Below are 24,259 nucleotides of genomic sequence, written 5' to 3'. Positions count from 1 at the left end.
TATCTCCCCAGCATGTCCCTGCTTTTACAAGGACTCTTTTCTTTTCTCCACACTATAGATCAGGGTTAGGAACTATTTACAAAAAACAATCCACTGTTACCCCTCACTTCAACTTTTACCGCATCTGCCCACCGCCTACCCCCCACAGCTGATATAATCAGATTAGGCATCCAACAGTTTGCGCCGACACCGAAGACACTTTGAAGTTGTGCCAGTATCTCATTAGAGGGAGCTGACGAAATGGCATCCTCCTCCCCAGTGCCTTTCATTTTCAGATCCTGAAAAGGCCAAAACTCATTCGGGAGGAACAATTATCTGAAATTGTATAGAACAAGGAAAAGTCATTTGGCATCGAGCAACCCCTGGGGAGAATTGCTTGGCAGCATTCTGGCAGTATAATCTCAGTGTGTTGCCATTCAGGTTGTCCATTTGATTCTTCTTCAGGCCACAGACGCAGTTGGTCTCAAAGACCAGAGAGAAAATGGAAAAGGGGGGATGATGATCTATATATAACCTCCTAAAAAAAACAGCCTCACAGAAATGTTTTCTCTCTCAGAGGGGACTGAACAGTGGGAGAGAAAGCCGACATTTTCAAACTGAGTCTGAAAGGGAAGGAAAGTTGTGTGACTGCTTGCTACATACGTTTTAAAGCCATTTTTGAAAAGCCTGATGGGAGGACGGCTCGGGTGGTACATGATTCTGGACCTGCTCTGGTCTAGACCCGGCTAACTGGCGCTAGAGCTGTTCCAGAATCGACTTCCACCTGAGGAATCTCTCTTGGTCTCATGTGGATATAAAATGATTTGAACCCCTCTCTTAAACCCTAAGAACTCCCCTGATAGAAGATCAATGTGTTAGATGTTAGGTGCAGGTCCGTGAACCTCACTGTATACCTATCTTTGAGTCTGGCGGCACCATTTTGAATATGAAGTTAAGCTCTGTGTATGTGTTTGTGAGCATGTGTGTGTGTGTGTGAGGGAGAGATAGTGAGTGGTGTGTTGTGGACGATAGACTGCCAAGTGTTTCGAAGAAAAGCACATGAGAGTGTGTGACTCATCTGTGTGCTATGTAATACCCCCCCCCCCCCCACACACACACACACACACACACCCACCCCGGGGGCATCAGGCTCCACTACAGCACCCACCCGCTTCTCAGCTGCGGTCTAAAGATCCATTATTACCAGCCTGGAAAAGCACAAAATAGGCCTATAGTAAGTGTGGCATACAGAATTAACCCCAAAATGACAATTAGATATACATACATACCATAAGTGTGTTACATGCAATTCAGCGCTTTAGTCAGTTTGTGAACTCCTTGGGAAGTGATCGCATGCTGTTGTGAGCACCTTGCTTACTGTACTGTTGAATATATATGTCCTAGCAAGGTGTTTGTATGTTGCTGGCTCCTTGCTTTTGCTGTCAGCTGTGTTTGCATTTTTAAATGAATCCACCGGAGGCTGCAAAGTCTGATTTAATATTAGTGCACTATTGTCTGTATGACATACCAGGATGTTTTTATGTGGCCTGTATTGAAGTATTGATCTTCTGCTGCCCTGAAGGTCAATAAACTTCAAAAGCCGTTACACTCACACTTAGCAGATCGTACCGAACACCCATCACTCCCTAAAAGCCTGTCAGACCCTCAGATCTTTAGACGGTAAAAACGCATCGATGGCTGTACAAGACAGACGCCCCTCGTACAAACACAAACTCCAGTGAAATACAGGCTTGTTTACCCTTTACCGTCTGCCTAACAGACCTGTCCTTATGAAATAGGTGCGCTGTCTGATAAGCCTTGGCACCAAAAGAGGTTCAGGCATGACTTGAGCCATTGGTGCGGAGTTGGCATGGTTTTACCCCCTCTGTAAACATCCTCAGGGGCTCTCAGTTTAGTTTGTAATCCAGCAGGTTTTGCTCTCTGCCAGTCCTTCCGCTCGCTGTCTCTGAATGACCTTTATTTCACACATAAACCACGCTGTGAGAATGGCCACCGCTGCTAAGAGGGCTCTGATTCGCTGTAAAACTCTCCAAAGGCAATAAGCTCTTGTCTTCCTGTTGAGTATTTATTGCTTCTCCTTCCCTGTCTTTATTCCTTTATCTCTCTTCCCTTCCCCTCCCTTTCTCTTGATCACCAACCAAAAGCAGCACATCAAGCAAATTGTGCACAAACAAAGGTCTAATTTCAACGGCTGATAATGCTGATAATCTTCTGTTTCATTGGGGATGTGGAGTATGTGTTCTTTCCCCATGGTGTTGGTGTAAGTGATGTTGTTGGGGTTTTGTGGGTGGAGGAGAACTATGTGAAGGTTCACTAAACTGGATGCAAAAGTCAAGGTCTTCTCCACTAACCTGCCTTTGTGTCTACATTATTCTCCCTACCTCTCCTTTTCTCTATGTCTCACCTCTTCCTCTGTCTACCTCCCTCTCTCCTTCTTTCTCCCTCTCTCCTATGGTCAAATTCCCTTCCACTCTCTCTCCCTTCCCCCTCTTTTGGTTTCTCTCTCTCCCTTTTCTCTTCTCTTTACCTCCTCTCCTCCACCCTCCCTCTCTCTCCTCTCTCTCCCTACCGCTCCTCCACCCTCCCTCCCTCCCTCCCTCTCTCCCTTTATCCCCCTCTCTCTGTCTCTTCTCTGCAGAAGTGTGACTGCCTGCTCAGTCTGGAGGCATACTCAGTGGAGCAGAAGAGGCGTGTGTGCCAGTGTTTGAAGGACAACATCGACACGCAGCTTCAGCAGCAGCGAAGAGAGAACTTCGCCACCATGGAGCAGGTAGCGCAGGCACTCTCCTTCTCTCTCTCTCTCTCTCTCTCACACACACACACACACACTTTTTCTCTCTCTCTTTCTATTCTCTTAACCTTTGGTTATTACTTTCTCTCAATTTGCCATCCCACTATTTTTAATCTAATGCTCTTTCTTTCTCATCTATATCTAACTATCTCCTCATTTTGCCTTACTTGATCTCTCTCTCTCTCTCTCTCTCTCTCTCTCTCTCTCTCTCTCTCTCTTGGGCTCTATTCACACATTCACACTATCGCGGTCCTCGGCTCCGGCTGTGTGTGTTCTCCGCTGTGAGAGATATGACGTGTGTAACAGCATGAGTGATGCAGCTGAGGAGTGTGCGTCCAGTCACTAGCGGCCAGGGAACCACCGTTAAGAGTGTGTGTGTCATCAGTGTGGAGTGGGCTGACCCTTATCCTGTCTCTGTGAATGAATGACAAGTTTATCCTCTGAGAGAAACGGATGAATGGGACAACGCCTCAGTTTAGCCGTCGCTATGGCAGCACTGTCCTTTCCTAAAGGTAGGGTAAGCAATAGTGGGGAAAGACTGTTGATATTTGAACTCAACAGCCAAACACACCAGTCCCTTCAGCCTTCAGTGCTCTCTCAGAAGCCCCCCGCCAAGTTCATGGACGTGCGTTGCCAAGGCAGCAACACTAACAACTGGGCTAGCTGACCAAAAGAGAAATGATGGCGGAATCCAGAGCGTCTGCTGCCCGAGGGCCAATGCTAGACACGGGGGGTGGAGATGATCTACATTCCAGCCTTTTACAGCGTGGAGGTGTCTCTCATAGTTGAAGAAAAACAAACATTATAGGATAAAATGTCAGGAAACTAACAACATGCAAACTCACAAACAGAGCCTCCAACACAATGGAGTAAAACTAGCAAGATTTTTTTTGTTTAGATAACAAGGAAGGTTACGGTACCTAGCATAGCATAGCATTTACATTTTTGGATCAATCCAGATAATACCACTGAGCTAGAAAACTTGTGTTTTAAGGTCTTTGTGGCTACAAAACCATTCACAAATGTTTAACGGACAAATACCACAACGGCACAGGAAGTAATGTAACTAACATTACCTAGGTTGTTGCTACAGTTGCTGCTGCTAAAATGCAGAGGCGGTTCTCCAGCCCCAGCAGCGATACTCCCAACTCTCCTGCTATAGCTAACATCACAACAACAGCATATTTTGGACATTTAGAACTAAATCTGAAAGTCATAGGCAAAGTAATTTAACGTTACCTGACACAAATGTGACACAGGTACCTGCTTGCTAGCTAACCAGTTAGCTAACATTAGCATTAGCGAATGAGACAAAACAATACGGACATATTGGTTCTGTAAAACGTATTAAAACTAATGTTATCCACCCACAAATAGAAACCGAGCAACCCCAACATTGTTTTTTTTTTGCCTTTCAACTCTTGGAAGTCTCTCCAATGTTAACGCAGCTCCTTGCTCTTGCCTGTTCATAACTTCTTTTTCTCCTCTTTGGCTGCTTCTCGGCCATAACTACTTCTTGTCAATGCAACAATGTATTGCTGCTCTCTCTCCCAGTACCCCCTTCCCCCATTTCCCCTCCCCCTCCTCCTGTCCTCTGTACTAGCACAAACGCCCCCTTTTGCTGATTGGCTGGAATAGTGTTTCCCATTTACAGAGCCAGGGCTGTGTACGAACACCGGATTTGTTTTCAGGGCACACACAGATGGGACAGCTAGTGGACCGTGAGGAACAATTCGCTAAATTTGACAAAAAGTGTATTGGATTAGAATCCCCTACTGCACCTTTAATCTCTTTAATCTCCTTTTTACGACCCAAAGGTAGACAGTATGTTTCCCTTTTGTTATGTTCTTTTCAGTTGCAGTCTGCTGACAAACACTGTGCGATACCATTCTCCTTCAATAGTGATACAACTGTAGTCTCTAGATTTAATGTGCCTGAAATCAATCCTTCAGCACTGATGCAGCTCTCTGCTCTGGGTTTAGTGTAAGTGTTTGAAGTTGTGAAGTGTGTTTCTTTAGTTCTGTGAAGCATAACGAGACATCACTGAGCTCACTGATGGAGTGGCGTGTCACTGAGACAGTCAGCCCTGGAGTGACTGCTGTCTGTGTAGGTGTGTGTGTGTGTGTGTGTGTGTGTGTGTGTGTGTGTGTGTGTGTGTGTGTGTGAGAATGTGTGTGTAAGTGTGTGTGTAGCCTATGGATGACTGTAGTCTTTCCAGGTAGAGGGATTTAGCTGGTGGCAAACACACAGAGAGCTCTTGAAGAGGTCTGAAGATAAGCCCAGTTTTCATGCCCGAGGGTTGACAGGCACCATGGCCATTTGCAGGAGTGCTATCAGTGTCTAGTGTTTGCAGGTGTCTGTCTTGAAGAGCGAAGAAGAGCTCTCATACACAGGTGCACACGCGGTGAGAGGTGTACTCAAGAAGAGTGGAGGAAAAGAGCTTACTCTGGTGACGTTAGCCATTTCAAGTCTGTAAGATGCTTCTGATTCATGTAATGAAGTGTACAGGTATTTCTTTGAGTGTGTGTGTGTGTGTGTGTGTGTGTGTGTGTGTGTCTGTGTGTTTGACACTGATGGTGTGTGTGTGTGTGTGTGTGTGTGTGTGTGTGTGTGTGTGTGTGTGTGTGTGTGTGTCTGTGTGTTTGACACTGATGGTGTGTGTGTGTGTGTGTGTCTGTGTATTGTTAAGAGCACTTAATATGGAGTGTGTTCAGTCCTGGTAGCTTCAGTGTTCGTGACACCATTGGCCTGAGCTGCTGACTGACTGGCAGTGTGATTTGGTGCCTGTGTGTGTTAAATTAGCGGACCCGCAGGTGTGAGACAGGCTGTTAGCAGCGCTGCGTTCTCTTTGATTCCAGCCTCTTGTTCTACGTGTCTCCGGTTCCCCACACCTGTTCCCACTCATTATCTCTCTCCCCCCGTAGCACATGAAAGGGCAGGATGAGTTCACCGGGCGCCCTTTAATCCACGGCCCAATCAGAGAGGGACGTCTCTATTAAGTGACCACCTTACTCCCACCCTATCAGCTCCCTTACCGTCTTTACCTCACCCAGAGCTTTTTATTTTAGTCCGTCTGTTTGTTTGTCTGTTCGCTTCCGGATGCTTCCATGCGGAGAGTGGGAGGAAGAGGAAAAGCTTTGTGTGACGGCACTGACCCATTTACAAGAGTATTCGTGTGTGTCAGTGTGTGTGTGTGTGTGTATGTGTGTGTGTGCGTGTGTCCATTTGTCTTTCACTCTGTATCATATGGTCTCTCTCTTTTCTCTCTCTCACTCGGGCACTCCCTTATCCCAACCTCTCTCTCTGAGTGTGTGTGTGTGTGTGTGTGTCATTGAGAACGTGCGTCTCCTTTATTAACACCTGCCCACAACTGACAACAGTGTTCGAACAATTACCCCTGAACGTGTCAACACATGGAAGGATGGTCTCTTCTCCATCATTAGAATTACTGGTTGCCACTCTGCTGTGAAGGCTTCACTGGCAGAGTGTTGTCACTGTTCCTCCACTTAATGGAATAGTACAAATGTAAGTCTGTGATTTATTTTGATAGACAGTGCGTCATGAGTCATGTCCCATTTGTTTTTTTTCTTTCATTTATAATACAAACTGAAAAACAGAGGAATTGATTCTTTCCTTATTGTGCAACATAATGAATGCCAGCAGCCAGGAAGTGGTAGAGAATGGATTACATACATTCTCATCTGATAAATAAGACGCATATACATGTACATACAAACACACATACACATGCACGCATGCACGCATGCACACATGCACACACACAGACACAGACACAGACACAGACACAGACACAGACACAGACACAGACACAGACACAGACACAGACACAGACACAGACACAGACACAGACACAGACACACACACACACACACACACACACACACATATCATACCATATAGACACAACTTGGTACATACACACGCTCTCTCTTTCTCCTCTCGGTCTCTCTCTCTCTCTCTCACACACACACACACACACACACACACTGACAATCATAAACCAGGACTAAATGAGAGCATGTGTATTCAGGGTGGCCTCGTTACAATTTGCTTACTGCTACAGAAACAAGATGGCTGAAATAGACACATTAATCGTGGCAGAATATCTCTGACTCCATTGCCTGTGTGTGTGTGTGTGTGTGTGTGTGTGTGTGTGTGTGTGTGTGTGTGTGTGTGTGTGTGTGTGTGTGTGTGTGTGTGTGTGTGTGTGTGTGTGTGTGTGTGTGTGGTAGACAGCAAAGGTAGAGCTCTCTCTGTCCCCTGTCTTGCTTATCACTGATGTGTGTGACCCAGTGCCAAGACTCCCTGAGTAGATGAGTACACTCGCTTCTCACTGCACCTCTGGCTTCATTCAACACTCACACCACACACACACACACACACACACACATATACACACACACATACACACACACACACACGAACCCCCTGGTCTCCACTGGCCAACTCCTTTTAGTAATTGGGTGAGTCATCACCCTGGAAACACATCTATCTCCCTCTGACACACAAACACACACACACGCACACACACACACACACACCTGTGTCTGTCGTCCAGAGCGCAAACCCCACGTTGAACCGATGTAGAGTAATTTCCTTTTATTCCAGGCCTAATAAATCTCTCTTTATCAGCTGAGTCATAACGCGCAGGTCGGGATGGAGAGAGAGAGAGACAGCAGCTGCCATGGCGAGCAGGGGAGGGGCTGGGGGAAAACAGCCCACAGGGGCAGCCGAGGCTGGATGGGGGCTGGGCCGGATCTGGGCCAAACCTGGTCTGGAGGTGAGCCGAATCCAATCTAGGGCCATGGCAGAGTTTGCAGCTAGCTGGGAGCAGGGGGGTTTTGAGAGGCCTTAGGGACCTGTGGCTGTGTGGTGCGATAATGGAGCTAGTCTGCCCTGTGGATCTGAGCTCAGGGGCTTAGGCAGGGTAGACTGGTGTGGTACCCACAGCACTGAAAGCCATCACCTGCAGCAGCACTGACCTGCTGATCTGAGCTGCACTAACGTACGTGGTCTCTGTTTGAACCCCAGACAGCACCTGACTCTGAATGGGATCCGGCTCTGATCTGGATCAGATTCAGATTCATTCCAAATCCATTCTACGTCCATTCCAAATTCATTTCAAATCTATTTATAATCTGATACCCTCCGTTTTACTTATGTGGTAAGTATACTGTTGTGGAAGTTGCATTTAAAAGCAAAAGGCAATTCCTCAAATTGAGAACACAAGTGTGTGTCTCGTTTATTTTACATGCAGAAAACGAATGAATGACAAGATGGCGTTGCCCTGTAATCTAACAAGCATGGGGCTCGACGTCATCAACAACAACAGAATATTTAAAGGGACCGCGATCCCGGAACATTCATTTTTACGTGTATAACACATTACTTAAATAACTGCATGAAACAACAGTGTGTAGAACCACACTAAGAACAAGGGTGAATTATGAAGTCACATTCACTACACACGTCCCCCCAGAATTCACCATATAAGAAAATAAATCATCGGCGAGGTGGTTGTATTAACCGGCCAGAACGGCTGTTTTTTACAGGGGGTCGAGGAGACACTACCGTGGCAGGTGTACCACCATGGGGCATGGAGTGTGGGAGTTTTGGGGGGGAGGGGAGCAGGGGGTGGGTGCAGAGCTGGAGGACGCCCGCGTCGTGGGGGCTGGGCCAATTCAATGGGCCTAGCAACGTCCAAATGAGCTGGTTTGAGGCGGTCAATAGAGAGTCGCTCCGGTTTACCACCCATGTCCACCACAAAATGTTTGTCTCCCGTCTCCAAAACACGGAATGGGCCCTCGTAGGGCGGGCGTAGCGGTCCCCTGTGAGCGTCGTGGCGAATAAAGACGTATTCAGCCGTCTGAAGCCCAGCAGGGATGTGCGACTGAGGGAGGCCGTGACGGGAAGTAGGGACAGGTGCGAAAAGCCTCGCATTGTCCAGTAGTGAGGCCCGCTGGAGAGTCGCAGACCAGGGAACGGTGGAAGCAGGAACAAAATCCCCTCGAACCCGCAGTGGCTGCCCATAGACAAGCTCCGCGGATGAGGACTGTAAGTCTTCCTTCGGTGCAGTCCGGATGCCAAGCATCACCCACGGGAGCTTGTCGACCCAGTTGCTGTCTTTGAGGCCGGCACGAAGAGAAGCCTTCATCGACCTGTGAAATCGCTCACAGAGTCCGTTAGCCTGCGGGTGGTATGCAGTCGTGCGGTGGAGTTTCGCTCCGAGGCTCTGGGCCACCGCATTCCACAGCTCAGACGTGAACTGCGCGCCCCGGTCAGAGGATATGTCCGAAGGGGTGCCGAAACGGGCAACCCAGGTGCCGATAAATGCTCGTGTCATCTCGACAGACGCCAACGATGTCAGTGGCACAGCCTCCGGCCAGCGGGTGGTCCTGTCAACCATGGTCAACAGGTAGGTGAAACCATGAGAGGAGGGCAGAGGGCCAACCAGATCCACGTTAACATGGTCAAACCGCCTCTCTGGCACCGGAACAACTCTAACGGGGCTTTCGTGTGGCGGTGTACTTTGGCCCGTTGGCACTCAAGACAAGTGGTAGCCCAGTCTCTTACGTCCTTTTTGAGGCCGTGCCAAACAAACTTCGCCGCCACCAGCCTCTGTGACGCTTTCGAACCAGGGTGGGAGAGACCATGGATGGCATCAAAGACGCGTCGCCTCCACCCCGTGGGGACAATCGGCCGAGGACTGCCTGTGGAGACGTCACACATGAGCGTGGTGTCGGCTTCACCAAAAACCACATCCTCTATTTTCAAACCTGTAGTCGAGGTCCTCAGGGTGTGCACGTCTGGGTCTGTGGTCTGATCCGCTGCCATGCGGCTGTAATCCAGACCAAGATGGACTGCCCCTGCCACAGCCCGTGACAGGCAGTCCGCCACCTGGTTGTCCTTTCCGGCCACGTGCTGTAAATCCGTGGTGAACTCGGAAATGTAGGACAGATGACGTTGCTGGCGGGCGGACCACGGCTCGGCCACCTTGGCCATGGCGAAAACCAGCGGCTTGTGGTCGACAAAGGCGGTGAAGTGTCGACCTTCCAGAAGGAAACGAAAGTGTCTGATGGCGAGGTAGAGACCCAGCAGCTCCCGGTCGAAAGTGCTGTACTTACGCTCGTTAGCGCGCAGCTGGCGGCTGAAGAAAGCAAGCGGCTGCCAGGCCCCGCCTACCCACTGCTCGTAGACGGCACCGACAGCGTAGTCCGAGGTGATGGCGATGGAGGCTGTGGCTGAAGGATGTGCCAGCATGGTGGCCTGCGCCAGGGCCGCCTTAGTGTCAGCAAAAGCCTTGTCCCTGCCCTCAGTCCAGTCCACAGCGTGCGTGGCCTTACCTTTCAAGGCCTCGTGCAAGGGCTGCATGAGCTGAGCGGCTCGAGGGATGAAACGGTGGTAAAAGTTCACCATGCCGAGGAACTCCTGCAGGGCTTTCACGGTGAGCGGGCGTGGAAACTGTGTGACCGCCTCCACCTTTGATGGGAGAGGGACTGCACCGTCCTTGGTGACTCTGTGTCCCAGGAAGTCAATGGTGGAGAGACCAAACTGGCACTTGGCAGGGTTCACAATCAGGCCATGTTCGTTGAGCCGCTCGAAAAGTGTTCGGAGGTGCGACAGGTGCTGGGATTTGGACGTGCTCGCTACCAGAATGTCGTCCAAATACACAAAAAGAAAAGGCAGGTCACGTAAAACAGAGTCCATGAGGCGCTGAAAAGATTGGGCTGAGTTTTTAAGGCCGAACGGCATCCTTAAGAACTCAAAAAGACCAAACGGCGTAATCACTGCTGTTTTTGGAATGTCCAGTGAGTGCATGGGCACCTGATGATAGCCCCGGACGAGGTCTACCGTAGAAAAAATTACCATACCGGCTAGGTGTGCTGAAAAATCCTGTATGTTCGGGACTGGGTATCGGTCAGGTGTCGTTGCCTCATTAAGCCGCCGGTAGTCGCCACATGGGCGCCAGCCGCCACCAGGTTTGGGGACGATGTGCAGGGGTGACGCCCACGGGCTGTCGGATCGGCGGACTATGCCAAGGCGTTCCATGTTAGAAAACTCAGCCTTAGCAACAGCAAGCTTGGTCTGGTCGAGGCGCCGAGCACGGGCGTAGACGGGTGGACCAGTAGTGGCGATATGGTGCTCCACACCATGCTTCACGGCAGACGCAGAGAAAGTGGGCTGAGTGAGTGCTGGAAAACCAGCCAGTAGACGGTGGAAGTCATCCGATGGGGAGAGCATGCTGGACAGTCGTATGGAGTCAGCCCCGCTGAGCGTGCACGTATAAGAGCAGAACGTGACAGCGTCGATCAAACGGCGGTTCTTAACATCCACCAACAGTCCATGCGCACACAAAAAATCAGCGCCAAGGAGGGGAACGGCGACTTTTGCAGTGACAAAATCCCAGCCAAACCGATGCCCTCCGAAACACAACTCATTGTACCTTATTCCATATGTGCGGGATGGGGGTCCCATTAGCAGCTTCCATCGGGGGGCCATGGCTGTCGGTTACCATGTCCAAACGGGATGCAGGCAGGACGCTCCTCTGTGCACCCGTGTCACACAGGAAACGTCGTCCGGAGATGCTGTCACGGATAAAAAGCAGCCTGCCTACGCGGCCGACACTCATGGCCACTAATGAGCGCCGGCCCTGGCGTTTCCCAACCCGCCGAAACTGCATGGCGAGCGCATTTAAGAGCTTCGGTCCAAACTTCTCGTGATAGAAGCACAAGCCTGAAGAAGACTGCTGGGGGCCTGAAGACTGCTGACGACCTGAAGACTGCTGCCGACGAGAAGAGGTTGCTGCAACAAGTGTGGAATCCTCCATTGTCACAGGAGCAAGGGTGCGTGGGAAGAAGTGCGGCCATTACACAATGCCCTTGGCTTGCCAGGAAAAATGTATCAGCCTCTTCAGCCAGTTTTCGACGTCAGTGATTGTGGTGTTGGCCAATGCAGCTCTGACTTGGGAAGGCAGCTGACACAGGAAAAGTTGAATGAACAGAAATCGGGACTGTGCTCACCCAGGAGATCCAGCATACGGTCCATGAGCTCAGACGGTTTGCTATCACCCAGTCCTTGGAGGGAGAAAAGCCTGCTAGCTCTCTCAGCGTCGGACAGTTCAAAGGTCTTTAACAGGTGGGCTTTGAGCGCTGCATAATTTCTCCGTAGCTGGAGGATGTTTAAGGAGACTCACCACTCTGGTTGCTGTTGAGTTACCGAGAGCTGACACAACGTAGTAGTACCGTGTTGTATCAGCGGTTATCTCCCGCAAACGCGAACTGCGCTTCAGTCTGGGCAAACCATGCCGACGCTGACGATTCCCAGAATTCGGGGAGTTTGAGGGTGACAGCGTTCGCGGTCATGGTCGAGTCGTGTTTGTGAATACGTCAAGCAAACAAACGTCGGGGTCACCAGTGTGGAAGTTGCATTTAAAAGCAAAAGGCAATTCCTCAAATTGAGAACACAAGTGTGTGTCTCGTTTATTTTACATGCAGAAAACGAATGAATGACAAGATGGCGTTGCCCTGTAATCTAACAAGCATGGGGCTCGACGTCATCAACAACAACAGAATATTTAAAGGGACCGCGATCCCGGAACATTCATTTTTACGTGTATAACACATTACTTAAATAACTGCATGAAACAACAGTGTGTAGAACCACACTAAGAACAAGGGTGAATTATGAAGTCACATTCACTACACTGTAAACTATCTTATTGACAGTGTAGTAGTATACTTTAAACTACAGCATGTAGTCCCATCCCTGCATTGTGCATCATCAGGGATCACTATGTCCCGTCGTCGTGGTTACGTCTCTCACTTTAATGTGTTTGTCTAGTCCTCCTCTTTGCACACACATGACTGGGAGGTCTGCGTGTGCATGCTTGTGTGTATGTACTGTATATATGTGTGTGTATGTGTTTATGTGTGTGTGTGTGTGTGCGTGTGTGTGTGAGAGAATAATAGTCTCTACATGATATGAAGTATAGTGAGAGTGGTGATGTGCACCATGCTCTTGAGCAAGGGTGAGACTCGTGCCTTTGATTAATGGCCAGGTTTGAAGACCACAGGCCTAATCATGGCTGCTCTCTCGCGTCATTAGGTCCAGCCACATGGGCTGTTATTTCACGTAGGCCGGCTGAAACGTCAGTGAGTTGGGAGAAGTTGACCTTTAGGTAATTGGCTTGTGTTTTGGAAAGAGAAGACACTGGGTGCTTCTCTGGATCACGGGAAGGGTTTTCCAAACGACTCACTCCAGCGTGATAAATTCATTCTTCTCGGGTCAGTGCTCGGGATGATCTGTTGCTGAGAGGAGGCTTCCCACAACACCCGAGTCTCAAGGCAGCAGCCTGAAGTTTGCTTTCTCAGCATCCTCACACACACACACACACATCCTCACACACACACACACACACACACACACACACACGCACATGCACGAGGCAAAGGGCATAGCCGTCACACAAAGTCTCGCTCAAAAACAAGTAAACATGCTGTAATTTAACGTTCTTGGCAGAGGCGTGTTATTCTTACTCATCAGGAACACCCCCTCCCTCCTTTACTTTCATCCCCTCTTCTTCTCTCCTTTCTTCTCCTCTCCCATCCTCTTCTCTCTTCTCCTCTCTTCTCATCTCTTCTCCTCTCCCCTCTTCTCCTCTCTTCTCCTCTCCTCTCTTCTCCTCTCTTCTCCTCTCCCGTCCTCTTCTCTCCTCTCCCTTCTTCTCTTTGCCTCTCCTCTCCTGTCCTCTTCTCTCTTCTCCTCTCCCATCCTCTTCTCTCTTCTCCTCTCCCCTCTCCTCTTGGCCTCTCCTCTCCTCTCCCTTTTTTCTCTCCTCTGGCCTCTTGTCCCGGAGCAAGGGGGATTACGTGTCGGTCCCAGATGTGAGCACTTTGCGCCTGGGAGATTCTGGCTTTGAATGCCGCCTCACAAACGTGACAAAGACGCCCAGCATGCAGCTTTCGCACCACAAGCTGTGCAAAAGGGGGGAAAATTGGAAATACTGACTGGTGCTGTGCTGAATAGATGCCCAAGTGTGGAAACGCATGAAAAAAGACATAATGCAGACAGATTCCCCTCTTCAGGGCACTGACGAGAGGCTAGAGGATGCCCGCTCTGACTTAAATCCAGATTACGGTCAACAAAGAGAAGTGCCGAGGTCGCCGAAAGTCATACTCTGACTAGCCAACGCCACAGGCGGGCGCTTATCGGGGTGTCCTGCATCGTTGGTTACCATGGCAATGCGATTTCCTGATGTTACAGGATGGCTGAAGTTTGTTTATGTTGTTGTTGTTGTTGTTGTTATTCTTGTTATTTTTGGCCAGAGCTGGAGATTTTGAGCCATTTGGTTTCTAAATTGTTTGAAATAATCCGCCTGACCTCCTTTGGACTAGCGGATAATCACATTGCTGGCAGGTTGCTTTTGGCATTTGTGGGCCGGCATGAATAGAGATGCAGCAGAATTCAAACAGAGAGCTTCACCAGAGCATCACTGCCTGATCATTAATTACCATGATGTTCAATTAATGAACGCAAATGTATTCCTCCTTCTATGAACACTGATTTTGGGACTCTGCCCGAGAACTGAGAAGGGTTCACAAGAGGATACACGACTGTGAGTTACTCTTGCTTTATCGTAGCCCACTTGTGTTTAGCCAATTTACTGTATGTTTATGTGCTCGTCCTCCTATCAAGATGGATCAGAACACTGTTGTACCCAGTCCTTAGGCAGAGGATTAGGAGCTGTGGCACAGATCTAGCAGACCAGGGACAGAGATGTTAGTGTCCCCTCTTTGATGTCCTTTTCCAGGAGACCAGAGACAGAGATGTTAGTGTCCCTCTATGATGTCCTTTTCCAGGAGACCAGAGACAGAGATGTTAGTGTCCCTCTATGATGTCCTTTTCCAGGAGACCAGGGCAGGGCCATGTGTATGTAGAACACGGACACCAACCGTACCTATCGTACAACTCTCTCTCTCTCTCTCTCTCTCTCTCTCTCTCTCTCTCTCTCTCTCTCTCTCTCTCTCTCTCTGTCTCACTCCTTTTCGCTCTCTATCCCTCAGTCAATAGGGTACTTCATGGGGGGGGGCGTCCGAGTAAAGTGTACCTCTCTCCACTCCACTCTCACCCTGCCGACTACGCCACATTGCTGTCGATGTGTATGTATCACTATGTGTGAGTGTGTGTGTGTCTGAGTGTGTGTGTGTGTGTTTGAGTGTGTGTGTGTGTGTGTGAGTGCCTGAGTGTGTTTGCGTGTGCGTGAGTGTGTGTGAGTGTGTGTGTGTCTGAGTGTGTGTGTGTGTGTGTGTGTGTGTGTGTGTGTGTGTGTGTGTTTGTGTGTCACGCGTCTGCTATCTCCCCATGCCCATCCTTACATAACCAGCCGATTCTATTCCCGTCCGCTTCAGACCCCATCTCTCCCTTTCCCTCTTCTTCTCTTGCGCTCTCTCCCATCTCTCTCTCTCTCTCTCACTCCTTACTCCTCCTCTGTCTCTCTCTGTCCTTCTCTCACTCTTTCTCTTCCTCTCTCTTTGTTTCTCTTTCCCCATCTCTCCCTCTCTTTCTTCTTCTCTCTCTCTCCTATCTGTGTCTCTCTCTCTCTCACACACACACACACACACTCCCTCTGCTTCTTTCCACTCGCATTCTCTCCCTTGCTCCCCCCACTCTCTTCTCTCCCTCTCTGTCTCTCTCCCTGTGACTCTGTCCTTCATTCCCTCTCTCCTCCTCACTCTCTTTTTCTCTCTCTCTCTCTCTCTGTTCCATCCTGTGTTTGTGCGTACGCTGCTGATCTCATCCTCCTCATCCCGTGCTAAGCTTCCGGCCCTTGCCTTCTGGGCTGTATTAGTCAAAAGGCAAATTTGTTCAGTTGCGCATGATGCTACCCCTCAGACTGCCAGAGGGAAGCGATCACTGAAAATTTCCAGATTTTTTTTTTTTCCCCTTACACAAAGAGCTCGAGACAGTGAGGGAATAGAGATGACTTGGATTCTCCCAGACTCCCCGGGTCGCTGGTCTAGAGGCACCCTTGAGAGTCTGATTGATCGTCGATGTCTGCTGTGGAGAGGCCACAGAAATGAACCTTTTAGCCCTGTTTGGTCTTTAGGACCCACTTTTTTTCCCAATTGCTCTTTGTGTGGGAGAAAGCTGAAGTACCGTATAGAGTTCTTATAGAATATAGAATAGAACATGTCGAGCCCCAAAAGAAAAAGGGGATTCTTAAGGGATTTTTGGTTGAAAGTTGAAAGCCAAAAGAGTTAACCCTGACTGTAAGCTCTAACTGTATTAAAAATGACCTTTCCCACCTGTGAGTGTTCCTCTACCATTTGAGAAAAGCTACAGAGGTTTGGTAGTTGCTGATTGCTGATGCCTTTGAGATTCCCCTAGAGCTGGTTGTTGAAGGCAAAGGCAAAGGTTATTGACTTTAAAGGTGATGATACATTAAGTTTTTGATAAATGCTGTTGGGCAATCACATGACCTGTTTCCTAGTGTTCTGATTGGAGGATCATCATAAGTTGCCCTCTGATGATTAAAGTTCTCCAGATAAAAATGTGCTGCCCAATATGAATGGGAAAGTTGCCCTGTGTATCACCACCTTGAGACTGATTCAGTGATTTGAGGTGGATAGATTGTGTGTGGGTTGATTTGTGTGATGATGAAACGACTCTGGGCTGCCCTGTGTTGATGTGCTGTACTTTCTCTTCAGAGGTGATTCAGAGGGTACATTTGGGGAGATGAGAGAGATAGATAGATAGATAGATAGATAGATAAAGAGAGAGAAAGAGAGAGAGAGAGAGAAAGACAGATAGATAGATAGATAGAGAGAGAGATAGAGATGGTTGTGTGGGGAGATGGGTTTTTCAGGCAAATGTCTGTTTTATTTTGGTGCTGGACCCTCCTGTTCACCTCACACGTACTCCAGCGCTGGCCCATCTCACTGCCAGATACACACACACACACACACACACACACACACATGCACGCTCCTGTTCACCTCACACGTACTCCAGCGCCGGCCAACCTCACTGTCAGTAAAAATAAACACAATCTGTCCTGCACTCTGCAGCCACACACACACGGACCCCCCCCCCCCCCCCCCCCCAACACACACACACACACATCCATAGATGCACCTACATTTTGCACATAAACATAAACATGCACACACACACACAGACACACGCACACAAAAATCTAAAATGCACATTTGTTGTCTGTCTGAAAGGGCCCTATATGAGTAATGGAGAGGTAATGGACATGGATATGGGGCTGTGAAAGTAGATGTTTGTAACGGAGTTTCACTGATGACGTGCTCATGAATTCACTTGGACACATGGAGACACACACACACACATACAATTGTATGAAAGCACATATACAATGCCAACCATCTGATGATGTGTGAATCCCAGCTGTATATTTCAGCTGTCTGTCACACACACACACACACACACACACACACACACACACACACACACACACACACACACACACACACACACACAATCACACACAATCACACACACACACACACACACACACACACAATCACACACACACGCATACAAACACATGCACACACACACACACTCACACACAGACACACACACACACACACTGCACACCATATGCTGAAAAAACTGCTTTATTTCTGGAGATGAGATGAGATGGGATGCCTATTATTTTCCGGTCCTTCTAAACCGATGCCAGGTGTTAACACAATACCTACCTCAGAATACATCACACACACACTCTCTCTCACACACACACACACACACACACACGCACACTCTCACACACACAATCCTGCGGCTTTACTATGCTTTTACTGACACACCACTAACTGCTAGCTCTATTACATTAACACTCTCTGCCCCACACCAGAAAGAGAAAAACGAAACAAAACCCCCACCAAGAAACAAAACCTTTCTGACTGTAAAAAGCACTTTTATGATATAACCTTCATAAAAGCTTTCATTCATATTCTAGAGATGGTCTGAGTTGAAATAGACATTTTTTTTTCTTTTGGTTTTAGAAAAGCCTGTTTAATTGAGTTCATACTTCAATTACACAGAACATGCAATTCATTCTTTCATTCATATGCTCATGTAACTGTAATATAATTAATGAATTAGATAATCTGATTCATGACCTGCTTTCATAGATAGATGTTGGCAGACATCTCTGCTGTTACTTAGCGCTTAGGAACTTTACTTTGGCAGTGGTCAGTCTGATATGACACACACACACACACACACACACAAACACACACACAAACTCTCCTTCCTTCTCTCTCTCTCTCTGTCTTAACACACACACACACACACACACGCACAAAAACGTACTCTCATCTCATCATCTACCCTCACCCTCTTAGGCTCATGGTGATCTATATTTGAACCTGTCTGTTTGATTAAGATGCATCTGAGTTTGCAACACACACACACACACACACACACAGGGGCACGCACACACACACAAACCTTCATCTTCCCTTACCCTTCATCTTGGCTGGCCATGGATGCCTTGCTCTGTTATTCATCATCATATGTTGATCGATTCCCTGTCTGTCTGTGATGGATCTTGTTTTGCCTGATTTCAATTGGAAGAAAAGAAACCCTTAATCACTCTAAAGTTATATAGAGAAAAGCCATATGCAAAGTCTCCGGGCTGTGTTTTCCCCTTATCTAACTTCCAGTTTAATTATTCTCATTCTCAAGTACACTTGCACAGAGCCGGTATGAATGAACAGGCTGGTATTGGTATTTTATTTGAAGCATAGTCTAAGCTAAATTTGCAGTGCGAACATCTCCTCGCCCCACGGCTGCAGTGTAAGGGTAGAAGAAGATGGATGAAGGATTACACAGGAAAGGCAGGCCTTCGATGGCATTTATGACATCCCTGACAAACCCCACTCACTAACTCAGACACTCGCTGCTCTATTCCCTGTGAGTTATCATTGCGCAGTGACAATGAAGTTGTGTGTGTGTGTGTGTGTGTGCGTGTGTTTGTCTGTGAGTGTTTACGTGTGTATTTATACATAGAGGAAGCTAATATTAGTCAATGGCTGCTGCTCCGAATGGCAACCTGGCCCCAAAACAGATCAGTTAGCGATGGAGAGCAGGTCGATGAGCTGGCCTGAAAAGAAAGAACTCTTCTGTGAAATAGAGGAGAAGCCAAGGGCCTGTTTCACAGAAAGAGAGAAAGAACGAAAGAAAGAGGCAGGGGTCATACTGACAGCAGAAGCGCAGATTTTCTCTGTGGTGTAGTCTGGCAGCGGAGCAGTTGACACCGATATCGTTGCGTTAGTGACGTGCAAGCAGAGCGTTGATTTGAGCTGAACTTGGTTCAACCTCCAGAGCATAACATGATGCTCATAAATGTCATTTGAATGTATCCAAGAAAAAAAAAAATGTAAACCAATAGAATTATTATGGTCTGACCATTGCTTTGCGCTTTGCCGCTGCCGATTCGTTATTTTCAATGTCATCCCAGCCTTAATATAATGTGCTTGCTTCATGTGTGGGATGCTCTATTGCTCAGGGTTCTCTATCTCACTATCTCACTGTGTGTGTGTGTGTGTGTGTGTGTGTGTGTGTGTGTGTGTGTGTGTGCGCGCACGCACGCGTGTGTCTGCATATGTATTTTTATGCTTTCTCTTCAATTACATTCATAGAGCAATGAGCTGTGAACCATGAAAGGGAATTATGTATACGTTTGTGTCTGTGCAGATTGAAACTACTGTCAACAGATTTGCGTATTGCAATCCACATATAGCACCCATGAACTTCTGAGTATAGCCATTGTTCTGTTCTGGACATTTCTGTGGACTCAAGTATGTGTGTGCAATTTCCCTCCCTCTGTTATATTGTAGCGTTCTCCGCAATTAAGAATCATGTACGAACCGTTAATCCAGCTACGCCGTACAACTTGTTCCTTAGAAAAACAACTATGTTAGTTCTTCCCAATGTCCCGCCAGGAACCAGCACACATCTTTCACCACCTTCGCTCTCCATTCAACCCCCAAAGGGGCATCACCCCAACATGGCCCAGGTAACAGAGCCCATTGTAAAGATCATGAGACATTACAAACATTAACCTGCACAACACAGAGCATGGATGAACTTTCACGCTACAATATGTATTCTAAATGTACCTGTTTTGTGTTTGAAGTTAATGGTTGGAACGTCTGACATCCCCTGTAACCCAATCCATCAGCCTGATTTATTCATGTTAAGCGAACTACCTGGCGAGCTACCTGGTTAACAATTTGCAGAGGGTAAAAAGAAAGCACTCTTTTGACCAGTCAGTTCAGTCAACTCCAGTGCAGAAAGCCCCTCGTAGTAGTCACATGAACAATTGTCTAGCGCTTGCAATGCACACCTGGCCTTTATGATAGCTATTTAAGGCAACGCATGCTTTAACAGCTGCAAGTAATAGCCGAGCAGGCTTCATAGTCTACATAGTGTATAGCCCACTGTGGTTCGTAATGTATTCTTATGAAAAAAAAAATTCCCCCCACAAATCACACCAAGGCCCTATGTGTGTCCTGTGTACACCTGTACAAAACATGCATACCCCTTAAATAACAACAGCAGTATGTGTTAAGGCAACAAATAAACAACTGAATGGTTAGGCTCTACAAGGTGCTTTCATTCATAGAATGGAGAAAAAAAAAAAACTTTCTCTGCAACCCACACTAATGGAGAGATATATCTATGTGGCCTGCTAAAAACAAATCCATATTGACCTATAACCAGTTGTGGCTGCTGGAGAGAGACAAACAAGATTCGAACAGCTCTAAGTCAGACTCTTCGGAACCGTAGACATGACTCAAGTATTCCCACACATAGTATGTGGACATAATGACGCCATATATGCTCATGTCATGAGTTTGTGGAACTGCTGACTAGAAGCACCGGACTTAAAGCAGGACTATGCTCTCACCATTAGGTTGTTACAATACCAACACATGATAGTTGGAATACATGTGTTTATGTAAGTGAAGGTGATCTTGTGTTTTTTGGTCAAAGATGCAGGTTATCGTCAGCCTTGTAATATGTAGACTCTTGTCTTTCTCATTCAGCGCGTAGAGTGCTAAAAGGATCCAGCGTGTCTGTGTGTGTTTGTCTGTGTGGGCATGCACTTCAGTGTGCGTCTGTGTGTTTTTTGATTCATGGCTCCATGGGGTCTAAAAATAACAGCTTCTGGAGCGGGTCTCCTGAGACGATGCAGCACATGTGCACCCCTCCCTCTCTCCCTTTCTCCCTCTCTCCCTCACACTCCCCCTTTCTCTCTTTCTATCTCTATCTCGTCTCATTCCCTGTTTCACTCTTCCTCCTCCCCTCTCTCTATCTCTCTCTGCCTCACAACAAATAGCAAGACAGACAGGTCCCAGTAGAGAGAGAGAGCGAGAGGGAGAGAGTTAGAGATACGGAACACGGAGCGCCGAGAGATAAAGAGAGAGAGAGAGAGAGAGAGAGAGAGAGAGAGAGAGAGAGAGAGAGAGGGGGAGCCAGACTCGCAGACAGGCAGAACGGGAGAAGAGAATTGAAGAAAAGTGAAGGGAAGAGGAGGAGAGGAGAAGAGAAGACAGCGAGGACTTCTGACAGGGATTTTCTGCTCAGTTTCATCTCTCTCTCTCGTGTTCCCTGCCTGCACAGACTTCCGACACACACACACACACACACTCCTGCTCTGCACGTTGGCCAGATGCCTGTTTCCAAGGTACACCTGCCGGGGTTCCGCTGATGTCTGTGTGTGTGTGTGTGTGTGGGGGGGGGGGGGGGGGACATGGACATGTGCGACCAGATCTGGCGTGTGTGACGGTGTGTGTGAGAGAGAGAGTATGTGTGTCTGTGAGTATGAACGCAGGTGTTTTTAAGGTGTGTGTGTGAGAAGAGGCATAGAACTGTGTGTGTGTGTGTGTGTGTGTGTGTGTGTGTGTGTGCGCGCTATTTGTGAGCATGGTTGCAGGTGTTTGTGAGTGTGACAAAGAGTGTGCGTGTGTGTGTGTGTAATAAGTAAGTGCAGGATGCCTCTGAAGATTTCTGTGTAACTCTCTTACTAATATTAGCTGCCGTTGTGTGCCTAGGATGATGCTGTTGGCTGTCATCTGATTTGACTTTGCTGTGCAGATGCAGGGGGGCTCCTAGGCTTTCGGGGTTCATTGTGCTGAATCTCATGACTGCGCCTTTGTGTAAACTAGTGAAGTGTGCAGAGTTCTGCTGCGGACTTTTTTTCTGTCCTGGAATGGAACAGCTGATGACTCTTCACAGAAGTGTGTGTGTGTGTGTGTGTGTGTGTGTGTGATTTGAGGAAACAGTTGAAGTTTGTCTGATATAGCTAATCCAATTAATCCACTAATCTTTGTGTGTTTTTTTTGTGTGTGTGCTGATAACATCTATATGAGATAAGCTGGTGTCAGCCATGTTTGTCTCATTTCCCACTTCAATACTGTTTGTATATACAGTATACAAAAGGAGAAGTGATGGCTACATTTATGAGTATGTGAGTGTGTGTGTGTGTGTGTGTCTGTCGGTGTGTGTGTGAGAGAGAGGAAGATTTTCTCTGCATACGTATGGCAGTGTAGGGAAGGTGCAGCCCTTCCGTATGATTGATTGTACTGATAGCGACATGTGTTCACACAACCCCTGACATTAGATTTACCTGAGTGCAAACAGGGAGGAGGTAGGGCTTAATCAATCATCCAATCAAGTCTTTTATGTCACTGGAATGGCAGACCAGGGGACCACTCAGGGACAGGAAACCAAACCGCGCGTGCGTGCGTGCGTGCGTGCGTGCGTGCATGTGACGAGTTTACTCTTTGAGGGGTCTGTCTGTCAGTTGAAGCTGAAGAATTGGTATACAGAGACTTAACAGATCTGGACCTGATTTGGCACACCACACACACACACACACACACACCCACACATTCATACACACACACACACACACACACACACACACACACACACACACACACACACACACACACAAACATCTATGTGCACAGACACACACACACACACACACACACACACACACAGATGGAGAGAAAGAGACTTACACACACTCATTCTGAATATATATAAATTAGTGCCGTCAAACGATTAAAATATTTAATCGCGATTAATCGCATTTATGTCATAGTTAACTCAAAATGAATCGCGATTAATCGCAAATTTGTATCTATTCTAAATGTCCTTTCGTTTATTTATTTTTTCCATCATTTTATTTTTACTTTATGCCCACGATGCCCTTATCAACATGGAAAAGTTGATTGGCTTGCTTTATGCAAATGTTTTATTTTATTGAAAACCAATATTGCCAAACAGGGCGGTACAAAATAAAATTATAAAGTGCACAGTTAAACCATGGCTTAATATTTTCTTTTTTTCAAGTTTGCTGGGAACACAGCAGTCAGGCCTCTTATTTCAGAAACATTGAACCGTAACAGTTAGGTTACCAATAAAAGGTAAGCCTACTACTTCTTTGCTTTCAGCCAGCTGCCTGTTGACATTTTCAGACAACAGTGAAGCTCGCTTCTTTTGCACAACACAACTTTTAAAAGAAAACTTTCCATTCAGAAGCTTTTTATCATTCATTTCGCCGTATCGCGCTCACCATTCACTCAAACCGTAACGTTAGCCTACTACACAGTTTGCAAGGCCAAAAAGAATGTTAATCTTAAAAAAAAAAAAAAAATTCGCGTTAATCTCGCGTTTGCGTTATCGCCGTTAATAACGCGTTAAACTGACAGCACTAATATAAATATATATATATAAAGTCAACACTAAACGATTAATAATCTGGTAATCCAGGATGATGTATGGGATAATGAAACTACAGCCAAACTAGTTTACACAGATGGGAGCTTTTTCAATCCCAAACACACACACACACACAGATAGAGAGAGAGAGAGAGAGAGAGAGAGAAAGAGAGAGATAATGGAATAAGGGAGAGGTAGAGGGCCAGAGCGAGAGAGCAAAATGAGAGACAGACCATATGACACAGAGTGAAAAGAGTGAAAGCCAAATGAGCACTCACACACACACACACACACACACGCATACACACACGCGCGCACATACACATGCACACGCACACACAAACGCACACACACACAAACACGCATACACATACAAGACGTTGTGCTCTAATGAATGCTCCTGAGCTGAGCTGCTAATCAGTCTACTGGGAAGTAAGGGCAGATCAGATGCGTGTGTGTGTGTGTGTGTGTGTATGTGTGTCTGTGGTTTGTTTGTGTGTTTGTGTGTGTATCAGAGTGTCTGTCTAGTTTCTGGTTGTCTATTAATAACTGCATGTTTGTTCATTTTGTGTGTGTGTGTGTGTATTTGTGTTTGTGTGTGTACTGTGTATAAGCCCGATCTGTGTTCCTTGCTGTGTGGACAAAAAAGAGGTGGAGGCATTGTGATCAAAAGAG

General features: G+C 47.4%; 1 protein-coding gene across 3 annotated transcripts in view; it reads left to right on the top strand.

Annotated features, from left to right (window-relative positions):
* rgs3a (regulator of G protein signaling 3a) overlaps window positions 1-24,259 on the top strand; it is a 175,528-nt gene that overhangs the window by 77,528 nt on the left and 73,741 nt on the right. For all 3 annotated transcript variants that reach the window (XM_031577439.1, XM_031577437.2, XM_031577438.2), the window contains one exon: window positions 2,639-2,770. In XM_031577439.1, the coding sequence (XP_031433299.1) occupies window positions 2,639-2,770 (132 nt within the window). The remainder of the gene's footprint in view (window positions 1-2,638; window positions 2,771-24,259) is intronic.

The sequence above is a fragment of the Clupea harengus genome, chromosome 12, assembly GCF_900700415.2.
Source record: "Clupea harengus chromosome 12, Ch_v2.0.2, whole genome shotgun sequence".
Taxonomy (NCBI): Eukaryota; Metazoa; Chordata; class Actinopteri; order Clupeiformes; family Clupeidae; genus Clupea; species Clupea harengus.
Note: the sequence above shows the minus strand (reverse complement) of the source record. Positions and strands in the feature narration are given on the sequence as shown.